The 16,897-nt window shown below is 41.9% G+C and overlaps 1 protein-coding gene across 1 annotated transcript in view; it reads left to right on the forward strand.

Moving 5' to 3' along the window:
- The first annotated feature begins 1,430 nt into the window (after positions 1-1,430).
- Positions 1,431-16,897, forward strand: part of LOC132405243 (uncharacterized) — a 138,050-nt gene continuing 122,583 nt past the window's right edge. The window contains 2 exon segments of the mRNA XM_059989927.1: positions 1,431-3,813; positions 16,028-16,172. Of these exon segments, the coding sequence (XP_059845910.1) occupies positions 1,431-3,813; positions 16,028-16,172 (2,528 nt within the window).

Below are 16,897 nucleotides of genomic sequence, written 5' to 3' on the forward strand. Positions count from 1 at the left end.
ATATTGTACAGATACATACTTAGGATAAATGCCTATATACATTTGTGGTGAATTCAGAAGTCGTGTTTCATTTATTGACATCACTGATAATGCCCCAGGGATAGAAATGCAATTCTCAGCTCATACGGTTCCAGGAGAGGAACTACACCTACAGAATTCTGTAGGAACTCATCAAAGTAGACCTGCTGAGTTCCTGCGAGATTTACCTCTGGAAAGAAATGGCCGTCCAGGATTCGGGCTGAGATCCCTATGACGTATGGGTGGAAGTCATAAAGGGAGCAATTAATCTGGAACTAATATTACACGGACCAATAGCGACCGAGTTTCTGACCAGTTTTTGAAAGGGGCAAACTAACAGGATTGTTTCCATGGATGATTTCAATTTCCCTATTTTGCACTATGGATTGGGAGCTCCATCGTGCAAAACATTTATATGGAGCAGGTCTTGATAGGTGTGCCCAAAAAGGGGTCCTGACACAATATCTAGACAGATTGACTAGAGAAGAGCCCATAAAGAATCTAGTACTAGGCAATAAACCTTTTGAGGAGTCATATTTCTCGTCTGATCAGCATTTCGCAATCACTGACAACAACTAACTGACATTTAGTTACGCGTGCAGAGGGATAGCAGCAGATGACATGGGGCAGTATTTAAGGAGAAGGGAATTAAGACAGAAACATAGAAACATGGAAAACCTACAACACAGTACAGGCCCTTCGATCCACAAAGTCTTGCCAAACATGTCCCTACTTTAGAAATTACGAGGCTTACCTATAGCCCTCTATTTTACTAAGCTCCATGTACCCATCTAACTGTCTCTTAAAAGACCCTATCGTATCCTCCATAATTTCCCTGTCTTATTGGAACGTACCTAGACGTAATTAGCCTAAGTTTCAATATCAATATTCTCGGTCACTTCGATAGCACACGGTTTGTGTTTTTTTTTTAACCACCAGCTTAGGTTTTTTTTTTGAGAATAATACTTTACAAGTAATAGAAACTTCAAATAAACCGGCACATAAAAGGATAATCTCTTTCGGGAAATTTCAAATGCTCGTGAGAATTTTAGTTGCGCACCATTAAATAAGTGATTCAATTTCTTGGAGACCAGCTTTAAGAAATATTTGGTGCAGTAATGGATAAGGACTCTTTGTGTCGCTGTCTACCAATCAGAAACCTCAGCGTTAAGAGAGATCTACCCACTCTTTCTTAACCTCCTCATCCTCCAGCATTGCTGCACTTGGAACACAAGGGAGAGGAAAGCAAACGCTCCCTGTTTTATCGCCGAGCCAGATTCATTAGAACTCATCTGTTCTAAATTTCATTTCTATTAAATTTAGACCGCTATTTTCTCCTGTCGCATTTCGTTTTTAGTTCTGCAAAGGATTAATAGAATTTCCAGGATAAGTTGAATAGTTTAACCGGAACAATGGCGATAGTACTCAGACAAATATTGTCTTTATTTCACCTTTTGTGCGTATTGGACCTTGTTTGCGGAGAAATTCGGTACTCGATTCCTGAGGAATTGGAGCACGGTTCCTTTATTGGCAACATCGCTGAGGATTTAGGCCTAAGCATTCGAGAACTCATCACTCGAAAGTTCAAGCTGGTCGCCGATGATGCGTTTCATTTATTGAAGGTAACCATTAATAATGGCATTTTAGTTGTGAACGAGCGAATCGACAGGGATGATATCTGCAAGCAACTGCCGCATTGTTTTGTTTCTTATGATGCAGTTTTAGAAAATCCTTTAGAGTTGCATGGAATTCAAGTGGAAATATTGGATATAAACGATAATGCGCCCAGATTTACGGAGAAGGAATACTATTCAGAAGTCTCTGAATTTACTGCAACGGGTGCGCTCTTTGCTCTGGAGAGAGCGCAGGACACGGATGTGGGAACAAATACAGTAATGTCATATCAAATCAGCTCAAATGAACACTTCCGTTTGAAAGAACAAGAAGCCGCCGATGGAAGTAAAACTGCAGAGCTGATACTAGAAAAATCGCTGGACCGCGAACAGCAGTCTGAATTCCAACTAATACTGACGGCCATTGACGGTGGGATTCCTCCAAGATCTGGCACAGCGAAAATTATTATTTCTGTACAAGATGTCAATGATAACGCCCCCATCTTTAGTCATCAAATATATAGGGCTAATGTTGTAGAGAATGCACCAGTGGGTACTATAGTGACCACGTTAAACGCTGCTGATTTAGATGAAGGAAAAAATGGTGAGGTTAAATACTCTTTCAGTCCACACGTTCCGCAGAGTGTTCAAGCGTTGTTCAATTTAGACTCAGAAACGGGACAGATTTATGTGAGTGGATCTCTAGACTATGAAACAGAAAACGTGTATTATATTGAGGTACAAGCTGTGGACAAAGGTTTACCAGCATTAAGTGGGCGCGCCACAATCATCGTTGAATTAATTGACGTTAATGATAACGCTCCTGAAATAAAGGTAACATCTGTAGCTAACAATGTGCGTGAAGATGACGACATCGGGACTGTAGTCGCTATAATAAATGTCATAGATCGTGATGCTCGTGAGAATGGGGAAGTTCGTTGTCGACTTCCATTGAATATCCCCTTTAAACTTCAGAAGTCTTTGAACAACCAGTTCAAGTTAGTAATTAACGATGCATTAGATCGGGAAAGCACTTCGTCGTATAATATCTCTATTACAGCTTGGGATGCAGGGTCGCCCTCTCTTTCAGCAAACAAGACGTTGTTCATTTCAGTCTCAGATGTTAATGATAACATACCAAGGTTTACTCAGTCATCGTATCAGGTATTTCTCATGGAAAACAACACACCAGGTGGATCTATACTTACTGTTACAGCTTTTGACACCGATTTTGACAAGAATGGCGAAGTATTGTATTCCCTCGTGGAGAGGCCCTTTGGCGATGTTTCTTTGTCTGGCGCGGTATCCATTAACGCAGAAAGTGGGAGCATTTACGCACTGCGCTCCATGGACTATGAAATACTGAAGAATTTCCAGTTCAATGTTCAAGCATCTGATTGTGGATCACCTGCAATGAGCAGCACCGCCACAGTAACTGTGGTGATTTTAGATCAAAATGACAATGCTCCAGTGATAGTATCGCCATCTAAATGGAACAATTCCGCAGCGACTCAGATTGTACACCAGTCAGCATATCCAGGACTGGTTGTTTCCCGGATAATTGCAACTGATGCAGATTCAGGACAGAACGCCCGCCTTTCGTACCAACTTTTGGAAGCTACGGATCGTACTTTGTTTACTGTGGGATTTCTTTCTGGAAAAATTAGACTGTCCCGAAAGTTTAAGAATGAATATAGTCATAAGCATAGGCTTTTAATCTTGGTAAAAGACAATGGACAACCGAGTCTCTCCAGTACCGCTACAGCTCTGTTTTCACTGCTGCACAATGCTACCGAAAGCTTCTCTGAACTAACAAATAAGCCAAATGATAACGTTGATTTTTCAGACTTAAATTTGATTTTGATTGTTACGTTGGGATCAACATCTTGTTTATTTCTAGTAGTGATCGTTTTGCTGGTCATTCTAAAATGCAGCCAAGATAGAAATATTTATGGTTATAGTGCTAGAATGTGCTGTTGCAGTTGTGAGCATCCATCTGGCGACTTTAATCGCAGAGCTGTGCCTAAAGAACTTCTGAATTATGTAGGTGTTGGACAGACTTTGCCAATTCGGGAATCGCATAATTACACTGTTGCACTCTCACCTGATTCATCTAGGAGCGATTTCTTGTTTTCAAAACCGCATCATCCCACGTTGCCTCTGGATAAGTTGAGCGCTTGTGGTTCGAGAAGATAATTTTCCAAATTATTTACCTTGCAGTTCTTACGCAAATCCAAGTGTAAGTTTCATAGAACACACAACAGAGAACGATAAAGATAAGTAGTATTGATTAAGATATGTACTTATGTTGGTGTTTGCCGCGGTGTTTGTATGGAGTGATGCATACAATGGAGATTTTTAAAAAAAATAATTCTTTACAGTAGTTAAACTCGAAAAGAAACGCATCTTGTAATTTTAGTTCACTTGACACTTGATCAAAAGAAAGTCACTGCTATACTCTGTAAAGCAACACACCAGGAGTGGTTTACTGATTGTCAATTCCTTTCTTTCAAGCAGTAGTTTAACTGCATTTGATCATTTCGGATGTCTACGTTGCTTGTAATGAAATGTCAGACATTTAATGTTATCTCTGTTTAATTCCAAATATTAAATACTGAAGATATTTAGATTCTGACGGGAGATCCATAACAATTGTTGGTCCAGATGTAGCTTTACGGCGGTATGGTACAGAAGTCGGTCCCATACTGACAAGTTCAGTTCAATTATTTCCTTCAGACATTTCTGTGTGGAATATAAGCGCTCTCTGTATGGCTTAAGGCACTTCGCCTGGCTGTTAAGACTTCCATTTAATAATAAATATATAGTTGATTGCTTGCTACTGTAGGATGCTTCAAATTTATTTGATGGCTAGTGTATAGACGGGGGGGGGGGGGTGTCCGGGATGTTAGTGTGGGAAATGAGATTCGTATAGATGTGTGTTTGATGTCAGAATCAAAGCAGAGGCTGAATTGTCCATTTCGCCTTTTTTGTCCTTCGACTCTAATTGGAAAATAGTCAAAGTTGCTTCTTTTTATGCATATACCTATCGTCAGTGGAACGGCACTAACATTTTCCTCATTGTAAGATAACAATGGATATCAATTTAGACTTTTTTTCTGCCACCGCGAGGACCAAACCTATTGTTCATGTCTCGTTAACATTCAGCAAGAGGCATTTAATATTATTTTTGAAATGTTGTAGTTCAAGATCCGGGTGGTAATTCCAGAAGTATTTCGTGAACGCAGTATTTCACAGTAAATGCAATTATGGAGTTAAAAGACTATAGAATTGGAGAGCAAATAATCTGGTCCGTCGGACAACCGAATTCACACCGATTACTCCAATTGAATTAAACTCAGTTGCCTGGATCACCAATATGTTCAATGCTCCTGAATCTTATATTCTGTGATTCTCCTATCTGCAATATAGACGTGCAACAACCTCCAATTTTATGGATTAAATTCCATCAGACAATTTCTCTCGAGATACCCTCTGAATGATATTACCCATACAAATTCAGAAAAGGTCCAGTTCGTATTTCGTCCTTCATGGACTTTAAAACTTTGGACAGGTCTATCATGTTGGAATATGTTAAATTTATTGCAACGCAACATTGATAAGATGCAGAGGCAGACTGAGAAGTCGCAGGTGGATGTCAATGTAGGACAAATGTGAAGTGACACAACTTGAAGACAGATTATAAGGCAGGATTCTTAGTGGTTTGAGGGTAAAGAGGGATCTTCACTTTCATGTCCATAGATCGCTCAAAAGTGCCACGAAAGCTGCAACGGTGATAAAGAAGTTCTATGTTGTTCAGAGCTGCGAGTTAATGTTACAACACTATAAAACACTAATTAGACTACACTTGGGGTATTGCCTTCAGTTCTGCTCTCCTGGTTACAGGGAGGATGCCGAAGCCTTAGAACGGGTGAAGGAAATTTATCAGGATTCGGGGTTGATGAGAGAGAATGTCGTATAAATATGTGCGATGTAGAACCATAGAACTATAGAGCACAGAAACAGACCGTTTGGCCTATCTTGGCTGTGATGAACCATTTTTCTGCCTAGTCCCACTAACCTGTACCTGGACAATATCCCTCTATACCCCTCCCATCCATGTACCTGTCCAAGCTTTTCTTAAATGTTAAAACTGATCCTGCATTCCCCAATTCAATTGGCAGCTCATTCCACACTGTCATTACTCTCTTTGTGAAGAAGCTCTCCCAATGTTCACTTTACACTTTTCTCTTTTTCACCCTTAACACGTGTCCTCTGTTTTTTATTCTCCCGTAGCCTCAATGGAAAAAAAGCCTGCTTGCTTTCACTCTATCTATACACATCATAATTTTATATACCTCTATCAAATCTCCCCTCATTCTTCTACGCTCCAGGGAATAAAGTCCTAACCAATTCAACCTTTCTCTGTAACTCGGTTTCTCAAGTCCCGGCAACGTCCTTGTAAACCTTCTCTGCACTCTTTCAACCTTAATAATATCCTTCCTTTAATTAGGTGACCAAAACTGCATGCAATACTGCAAATTCGACCTCACTAATGTTTTATACAACCTCAGCATAAGATTCCAATTCTTATTCCCAGTACTTTGATTTATAACTGCCAATGTGCCAAAAGCTCTCTTTACGACCCTATCTACGTGTGATGCCACTTTTAGGGAAATATGTATCTGTATTCCCAGATCTCTCTGTTTTACTGCACTCCCTCAGTGTCCTACCATTTACCTTGAATGGTCTACCTTAGTTTGTCCTTCCAAGGTGCAAAACTTCATACTTGTCTGCATTAAACTCTATCTGCCATTTGTCAGCCCATTTTTCCAACTGGTTCAAATCCCTCTGCAAGATTTGAAAACCATCCTCACTGTCCAATACACCTACAATCTTTGTATCATCAGCAAATTTGCTGATCCGATTCAGCACATTATCGTTCAGATCATTGATATAGATGACAAATAACAATGGACGCAGCACAGATCCCCGTGGCACACCACAAGTGACAGACTTCTACTCAGGAAAGCAAACCTCCACTACCATTCTCTGACTTCTCCCAATGAGCCAATGTCTAATCCGATTTACTACCACACCATGTATACCTTGCGACTGAGTCTTCCTAACTAACCTCCCATGCGGAACATGGTCAAAGGCCTTACTGAAGTCCATGTAGACAACATCCACTGCCTTCCCTTCATCCAGTTTCCTGGTAACCTCCTCGAAAAACTCCAACAGATTGGTTAAACATAACCTACCACGCACAAAACCATGTTGACTCTCCCTATTAAGTCCCTGTCTATACCAATACTGTAGATTCTATCTCTTAGTACTTCTTCCAATAATTTACCTACTACTGATTTCAAACTTCCTGGCCTACAATTTCCCGGATTACTTTTAGAGCCTTTTTTAAACAGCAGAACAACATGAACTGTCCTCCAATCTTCCAGCACCTCACTCGTAGATACCAACATGTTAAATATCTATGCCAGAGTCTCTGCAATTTCATCACTAGTCCCCTTCAAGGTCCGAGGGAATACTCTGTCTGGTCCTGTGGATTTATTTACCTATCTTCCCTCAAGACAGCAAGCACCTCCTCCTCTTTAATCTGTATAGGTTCCGTGGCCTCCTTACTTGTATTCCTTATTTCTGTAGACTCCTTGCCAGTTTCCATTAGTAAATACAGATGCCAAAAACAATTAAGATCTCCCCCATTTCTCTTGGTTCCATACATAAGCCGACCATTCCGATCTTCAAGAGGACCAATTTTATCCCTTGCTATCCATTTGCTCTTAATATTCCTGTTGAAGCTCTTGAGATTATCCTTCACCTTTACTGCCAAAGCAACCTTATATCTTCTTTTAGCCCTCCTGATTTCTTTCTTAAATATTTTCTTACACTTTTTATACACCTCAAGCACCTTATTTGCTCCTTGTTGCCTATACCTGTCATACATCTTCTTTATCAGATTTCCAATATCCCTCGAAAACCAAGGTTCCTTTTTCTTGTTCAGTTTCCGTTTAATCCTCACAGGAACATACAAACTCTGCACTCACAAAATGTCTCCTTTGAAGGCCTTCCACTTACCAATCATATCCTTGCCAGAGAACAACCTGTCCCAATCAACGCTTTTTAGATCCTTTCTCGTTTCTTCAAATTTGGCCTTTTTCCAGCTTAGTACCTCAACCAGAAGGCCAGATCTGTCTTTATCCATGACCAAGCTGAAACTAATGGCGTTATGATCATAAGACCCAACTTGTTCCCTTATACACACTTCCGTGACTTGTCCTAACTCGATTCCTAATAGAAGATCTAATATTGCATGCTCTTTAGTCGGTACCTCTATATATTGATTTAGAAAACTTTCCTGAACACACTTTACAACCTTTAAACCGTCTTGACCTTTAACAGTATGGAAGTCCCAATCAATATGTGGAAAATTAAAATCCCCTACAATCACAACTTTATGTTTCCTGCAGTTGTCTGCTATATCTCTGCAGATTTGCTCCTCCAATTCTCGCTGACAATTCGGTGGTTTATAATACAACCCCATTAATGTGGTCATACCTTTCCTGTTTCTCAGCTCCATTCATATGGCCTCGGTAGACCAGCCCTCTAATCTGTCCTGCTTGAGCACTGCTGTAACATTTTCCCTGACTAGCAATGCCACCACCCCCCACCACAACCCTTAATCCCGCTGCATCTATCACGTCTAAAACATCGGAAACCTGGAACATTAAGATGCCAGTTCTGCCACTCCTGTAGCCAGGTTTCACTAATGGCTATAATGTCATAATTGCATGTGACAATCCGCGCCCTCAGCTCGTCTGCATACCCCACAACACTCCTCGCATTGATAGACACCCCTCAGCAGATTATTACCACCACACACAACCCTTATACTTATGATTTGCATTAACGTTTAACATCATTTATTTTCACCCCGACTCCACTATGTGTTTTGGCTCTCTGGTTCCCATCCCCCTGCAAATCCAGTTTAAACCCTCCCCAACAGCATTAGTAAACCTCCCTGCAAGAATATTGGTCCCCCTGTAGTTCAAATGTAACCCGTCTCCTTTGTACAGGTCCCACCTGCCCCAGAAGAAGTCACAAATTTGGAAACACTGCCCCTTACACCAGTTCCACAGCTACGTGTTCATCCTCCAGAGCATCCTACACTTACCCTCACTGGCACGTGGCACAAGTAGCAATCCTGAGAATTCTGCCCTCAAGGTCCTGCTTTTTAACTTCCTACCAAGCTCTCTATACTCATTCGTCAGGACCTCCTCACTGTTTCTTCCTACGTCCTTGGTACCGATGGGCCCCATGACATCTGGCTGCTGAGCCCTCCACTTCAGAATGCTGTGCACGCGATCAGAAAAATCCCTGATCCTGGCACCCGCAAGGCAACAAACCATCCGGGATTCTCTGTCACGACCACAGAACCCCCTGTCTGTACCTCTAAGTATCGAGTCCCCTATCACTACCCTCCCTTCTACACTGCAGAACCAAACTCAATGCCAAAGATCCGGCTGCCGCAGCTTGTCCCAGGTAAGACATTCCCCCAACAATATCCAAATCGGTGTACATGTTGTTAAAGGGATGGCCACGGGTAACCTTGCTCTACCTGCCCTTTCCCCTTACCTCGCCTGACGGTAACCCAATTACCTGTGCCCTGCTCCTTTGCCGTAGCTACCTCCCTGAAACTACTATCTATAAACTCCTCGTTCTCCCGAATGATCCGGAGGTCATCCAGATCCTGGTCCAGTTTCCTAACGCGCCTTGTTAGGAGCTGCAGCTGGAAGCTCTTCTTGCAGGTGGCATTGTCAGGGACACTGGAAGTCTCCCTGACTTCTCACATCCTGCAAGGCGAGCATTCCAACATCCTGCCTGGCATTCTCTCTAAACTTACTAGTTAAAAAAGAAATCCAATTAGGAAAAGAAACAACAATTTAACAGAACCTACCCTCGCCTCTGCCTGTTCATGCCGAAGCCTGCTGAGCCAAAGCCGTCCCGCTCTGACTCAATCCATTCTGACTCAGTCCACTTAGACGCAGTCCACTCCAACGATGGCCGCTTCACTGGTTGAAACTTCTTTTATAGTGCGCTAGCTGACAGGCCGTCTTTAGCTCCTTTGATCCCAATTCGCTGGCCGTTTAAAAAACTGAAAAAGCCAGCAGACGTGTTAGTGATTTTCAGCTTGGCATGAAGGAGGACATGAGGTGACCTTTAAAGTTGTACAAGATGATGAAAAGTATAGATAAAGAGGACAGATAGACAGGCTTTCCCAGGTCAGAAATGGTTAATGCGATGGGATCTAATTTGAAGGTGATTGCAGAAAGTCATGGGTAGATTGCAGAGGTGTTCTTTTACACAGAGATTACCACTGTGGCAATAAATACAGATATGGGAGGGAAAGGGTAGAAGAGGCAAATAAAATTCGAAATGATATCATGGGCCTAATGGTCTATACTGCGCTATAGTGTTCTATGTTATTCATCATATGTCTAACAAAATAAATGCCAAATAAATAAAGGCTATCACAGAAAATACCTAATGTTTATATTCATCAATGCTATTGGTCATGCTCACAAAAGCAAAGCACGTTTTATTGGATTGAATATCCTCTTTCAATGCTATGGAGACCATTCCTAACCAGTTCTTACCCTTGTGAATTAGGATGCCTTGTCCATTCGAATTGTCCACAAACTTTACCAAAGAATGATGTAAGGTTCACTGCTATTGTGGAGCCTGACTTACCCCTGCTCACTTTTTAAATAAATGAATAACAGTAGCTTCTTCAGCTCTTCTGAAACATAACTTATGTCGAATGAGGACGTAAAGTTTATTTCGATTCCTTAACGTAGCATTCTGGGGTAGATAATACTTAGCTACTGGAAATTATTCATCCTTATATGATCCAACACATGCAATATCGCCACCTCTTTTTAACCTGCATGGTACAATAAGCATGTCCTTTCACAAATTCACTATCCTCTATGCCCTTTTTCCGTGGTTTATGTGGAAAAAAATTACTGATTTAGAATTTGGCTGTGTTTATTCGCTGGAATATTACTCGGGCGGCTTTGTGATCTTGACAAGTGGATTTTGTTACCTTTGTTTGCCCCTAATTTTCTTCTCATGTACTATCTTGGACAAAGTAACCACTTGACTGATGTGTCTTATACATGTTCCATCATTCCTTTTTGACGAACAGTCCTTCAATAATATTTGTCTTACGAGTTCACTAATATTTCCACCGCTGCACTTCAATTTTGCCAGAACATGCTGGCATTGAATCCTTGATAATTGTATTCTATACCACTTCCGCTTATCAATTTTAGTTTTACCCTTAGGCACTTGATCGCAATTGATCTCTGCCTCATCCTGTCTTTCGGCCTTTTCTCAGCCATTTTTCCTTGGAGCGACGGAGGATGACAGGTAACCTGATAGAGGTGTTCAAGATAATGAGAGTCATTGATCGTGTGGATAGTCAGAGGTTTCTGTCCAGGTCTGAAATGGCTGCCACAAGAGGGTACAGGTTTAGGATGCTTGGAAGGAGGTACAGAGGAGATGCCAGGGGTAAGTTATTTACGCAGAGAGTGGTGGGTGAGTGGATTGGGCTGCAAGCAACTGTGGTGCTCGCTGATACTATATGGTCTTTTAAGAGACTTTTGGATAGGTACATGGAGCTTACAAAAAATCGAGGGCTATGGTTAACCGTAGTAATTTCTGAGGTAGGGATATGTTCGGCACAACTTTGTGGTCCGAAGGGCCTGTTTTCACTTTTCACTTCTGACATCTACTTTCCCCCCAAGTTAGGACGTTAATTTGGTCAACATTCTTTTTCATAATATCTGGAAACTTTAAAATCTGCAGTTGCTGTTTCCGAAGTGTTCTCCAACTAGTACCTCCAGCACCTGACAAGTTTCTTTCTTTAACATAAGCTCAGATACAGAGCCTTATCTGGAAGTACAGTTTACATTTTGTTTAGGAATTCCATCGTGGATGCAAATAACAAAGAGTATATCTTTTAATCGTTTTAATCCCATTACACTAAGGAAAATTAAGATCATCGTTGCTATCAGTTTATTCTAATTTTGCGTATATATCTGTTCCTGTAATCCACGCTTAATAGTGGGGAAAGCATCACATAAACCGGTGTACCTAAATTCTCAATAATTCCTATGTTCTGCCAATGCACTCTATTTTGACGATACCTCTCGCATACTCTCACATACTTTTGTGATGCTTTCTCTAATCAGCAGTGTCACTCGCCTTCTACATTGGATCACTCACAGCAATCTCTGTACTCAACTTTGTATCCATGATTTTATTAACATAATATAGCTTGATTGAGAAGAAAGAGATAGAGAATGTCGAATTAGACTGGCACCGGATAGTTTTTAATTGAGGGGGCGGTTATTATGATGCGTTTCGGCAGGAAATTGGGAATATAAATTGGGAGTAAATGTGCTCATGGAAAGTCAAAACAGAAATATGGACGTTGATTATGGAGCAGTTCAAGGGGTGTTAGTTCGGTTTGTGCCATTCAGGCTGGAAAGGGATAATAGAATGAAGGAAAATTGTTGACAAGAGATCTAGAACATCTAGTTGAGAAAAAGAATGAAGCTACTTAAGATTTGTGAAGCAATGATCAGACAGAAATCCAGAGAGTACAAGAGATTTGGGAGAGCTGAAACGGCGAATAAAAATGTCTTGTCGAATAAGGTTAAGGAACTCCACCTACCTCCCACTTCCAAAGCATTCCACACGTTTGTCAAGAAAAGGAGGATGACGATTTAGAGGGTAGAACCGATCAGGGATAGAAGAGGAAACATTTGACAAGAGTTGGAGGAAGTAGAGAAGGCCATCAATGAATACTTTCCTTCAGCATACGCCAGTGAGTCGGACGTTAGGCAAAGTGATATGCTGGAGTATTTCAAGGTTAAGAAAAAAAAGGTGTTGCAGCATTCGGATGAGATGTCGCCGGGTCTAAACTGCATATGTACCAGGTTACGACGGGAATTGATGTAGCATATTGCTACACCTCTGACGATGATATTTGAGTCCTCACTTTCTACACGTATAGCACCGGGTGAGAGAGTTTGGTAATGATTGCTAACGAATGGGAGTACAGATTACGCCGAGGATAAAAAGCAATGAGTCTTCAGTGGTAAAAATTTATTGGTGAAAATTTTTAGAAAGCTGATTCATGAATATTTGGAGAAGCACAGTCCGAATAGGGATATCCCATATGATTTTATGATGGGCAGCTCATGCACCACGAGACATATTGAATTCCTCAAGAACATGACAAAGCATATTTATGCAGGTAAAGCAGTACATGTGGCATATATGGGTTTAGTCTGGCATTTGTTTAACGTTTCCTATGATACGCTCATTCAGAAAATCAAGAGCTATAGGATTCAGTTAAACTTGCCTGTGTGGTCTCAGAATCGGCTTGCACTAAGAAGGAAGTGGGTGGTTTAGATTGAACGTATACTGCAGGGTTCTAAAAACCCGGTTTTTTGCGGGTTTTACAAATGATTTGGATGGGTTGGTGGTCTAGCCAGTCTGTATGAGTCATTACGGCATTGGTAGAATGCAGAAATGGGCTGCAAAGTTTCAGGTTGATTTCAACCTGAATAAGCATGAACTGATTTACTTTAGAAGATTGAACTTGAAAGCAGAATACGGGGTTAATCGCAGGGTTCTTGGCAATATGATTTTGGAGTCAATCTCCATCAATGTAGCTGCGGGTTGATAGTCTTATTAACAAGGTGTATGGTTTTGTCCTTCATAAGTGGGGAATTGTTTTTAAAAAACCGTCAGATAATGTTGCATTTCCATAAACCTCTGTTTAGACAACACTTGGTGTATTGTATTTAGTTCTGGATGGCTCACTGTAGAAATGACCTGGAAGCTTCAAAGACGGTGCAGTGGACATTTGTCAGGATGATGACTGGGTTAGAGAGAATATCTTCCGAGCACAGGTTTAGCGAGCTGGGGCTTTTCTCTTTGGTTGGAAGGAGGGTGACTTGATAGAGGAGTGCAAAATGCATGGATCAACTAGGCAGCCAGAGGCTTTTTTTTTTCTATCGTCAAATGGCTAATAAGTGGGAGCATAATTTAAGTGCGTTTTATACAGAGCGGTAGGTGCGTGGAAAGACCTGGCAGTTGTGGTATTAGAGTCTGTTGTATTAGGGACTTCTATGAAACTCTTGGATAAGCACATGAATGATGGATAAATGGAAGGCTACTAACTGTTAACTAACCCTATATTCCCATTAAGTTTCATAAAGTTAAATCATTTATTTGCATATGGCGTACTGTCTGATACTTTGCGTTGAGGGTTTACAACTCGCAGTACATTACACAGCATCCACAAAAACACGATTACTGAGTTTGTCGGGGCCAAAGGCTGTTTCCCTAGAGTCTAGGGGTCAGCAACCTTTACCACTGAAAGAGCCACTTGGACCCGTTTCCCACAGAAAAGAAAACACTGGGAGCCGCAAAACCCGTTTGACATTTAAAATGAAATAACACTGCATACAACGTTTTTTTTGCCTTTATGCTATGTATAAACAAACTATAATGTGTTGCATTTATGAAATTGATGAACTCCTGCAGAGAAAACGAAATTACATTTCTGCATGCAACAAAAACATTTTGAACTCCGAAAAAAAGACGTTGGGTTGAAAGTTACTTTTAAGTAAAATACTCAATCTCTATTTGAGTCCTTCTTGTATTTATGAAAAACGCCGAACTTAAATTTTCCGCCAGCAGCAAACCAAAAATAACATCAGCCAGCTGTCAGCCTGAAAAATAAAAGGACTATTTCACTGAACAATGAAAAAATATGAATACACATAAAATAATAGGCAATTAAAATATTTATCATACTTGGTTAATGGGATTTCTGCTCCTGGACCTCAGCGCACAGCGTCTGCACATCAGGGCTGTATGACGTCACCTTCATCTTTACACAGGATCGCAAGCTGTCATCTGTGAGGCATGCGCGATGTTTGTTTTTAATAAAGTTCATGTTGGAGAACACCTGCTCACTTACATATGTGGATCCAAAGATCGACAGGACTCAAAGCGCATACTTTTTAATGTTTACATAAATGTCGGGCATAGCATTCCATGTTTCGAACACAAGTTTGTCCGGTTTTGGAAGGTTTTCAATATCACTCCATTTGTGTTTCTGAGCAAGAACGGGCAACATCTTCAAGGTCTGCTGTCAAGCGTCTAAACTTGGACACCCATATGTCTTTGTCGGCTATGTCGGCCAGTTCCATCTCAAGATCAGGTTGACTCACACCTGCCAATGCAGTCGTATTCAGTAGGGAAGGATCGATGCTTAAGGGAGTGACCGGGAAGGATAATGTGTTTTTTTCCTCTCTGAACTCACAGAAGCGTTTCCCAAACGATGTTTGCATTGCGATGATTGCAGAATGTAAATACTCCGAAATTATCATGTCGTGACCTTGTTTGAACTCTCTCAAATTGGGGAAGTGAGACAAAGTGCCTTTCTGTAAATCTCTGGCAAGCACTGTCAACTTGCGCTCGAATGCCAAAACATCCTCCAACATGTGCAGGGCTGTACGTCCTTACCCCTGAAGAGCTGTGTTCAGCGTGTTCAGGTGCGCTGTCATGTCTACCATGAAGTGTAGCTTTTCCAGCCACTCTGGCTGTTCCAGCTCAGGAAAGGTGAGCCCTTTGCTGCCCAGGAAAGTTTTCACTTCTTCCAGACACGCGACAAAGCGTTTCAGCACCTTCTGTCTGGACAGCCAGCGATAAAAACACGTTGTAGCGGTGTCAGTAAACTGCAGTCAAAGATAGCTTTATTCGAACTAAACAGCCTTGCTTTTAAGCCTCTCTCAACCCAGCCCCCATGGACGCAGATGCTGCAAAAGACGCGTACTCACAAACCCCCGTAGGCTATCTCCCTTAGCCGGAATGCTGGCTAATTGTGAGCCGTTTCGGATGTCGCCACACTTAGATTGTACAAGATCACCATAATCTTCAAATTTAGAATTACATTTCAAAAGCTAACAAACTAACATAAAATACATTTTAATTAAATACTGACCAATTATTTCCCAAAGCCACAGGGAGCCGCAGCACAGAGGTGAAAGAGCCACAAATGGCTCGGGACGAACACGAGCTGGGTGAGCCTGCCGGTTACAATTGTGGGTGCTACGTCCTGGATTGATTCCGTTGGATGCCGTTCGATTGCTCGGTTAAAATCTATGTTGGTGTGGATGCTGCTGGGGGTAGAAAAGTGGTGTGCCTCCTTGGGGTTGCGATAATTAATGCGTGCGTGCTGAGTGGGGAGAATATTAGTACCCCGGATGAATTGTTGATTAAGTTTTTGAGTATGGTTAAAGCTGTTGGCAAAGTTGAAATCGTCGCGCGAAGGTTTGATGAAATGGTGGGTTCAGACCTTGTTATAGTTCGGACCAGCGCTGACATAACGGCCGTGGGACTGCCAGCGTCTATCGGTGCACTAGGTGAGGTGGAAAAGGGAGCCCAGTAGGCTGGGTCACAAGCTGACTTGCCGAGAGTTGGGTACGGAGATTTCAGAGATAGTGTTATATCGTGTCTGAGGAGTGAGGAGAAAGAGTGGTAGGATTTGGAAAGTTTAGTTAGTCCCCGTCCCCCAGTGAAGAGTGAGGGTTCTGAGTTGGCATCAGCCCTTACCTCTGGCGAGTAAGTGGCCCATAGCACGGGCAGAGGATCCCCGCCAGAAGCTAAGAATATTGTCAAGAATACCGCCCACCCCTAAGGGGGAATAGGAGTAAGACACGTGTGTGAGGCAGACCTCTCAGTTGTTAGATAAGTGGCAGTGTTCTGATGTCGAAAAGTGATAGAGATTGGTTGAAGGTTTGAAGGGGTTGGCGGCTGATGTAGTAAGAGCCGTGACAGTTAAGCAATGCACTGCTCTCCTTGCTGAGTACTTAGATGCATTAGAGGAGAACGGGAAGGTACGCATGTGTGTGGACTATAGGACTCTGATCAGGCGCACCGTCCCTGGCCAGTATACGGTCCAGAGCGTCGAAGACGCACTGGCCTGTCTGAGTGGTGCGCAGTGATTTGGTGTGCTGGATTTCAGGAGTGGATAGTACCAGATCCCGATGAGTGAGGCCGACAAAGAGAAAACGGCATTTATATGTCCTCTGGGATTCTTCCAGTTCGAAAGTATGCCACCGGGTATATCGGGAGCAGCTGTAAACTTCCATCGGGTCATGGAGAAGACG

The sequence above is a fragment of the Hypanus sabinus genome, chromosome 15 (genome assembly GCF_030144855.1).
Source record: "Hypanus sabinus isolate sHypSab1 chromosome 15, sHypSab1.hap1, whole genome shotgun sequence".
Lineage (NCBI taxonomy): Eukaryota > Metazoa > Chordata > Chondrichthyes > Myliobatiformes > Dasyatidae > Hypanus > Hypanus sabinus.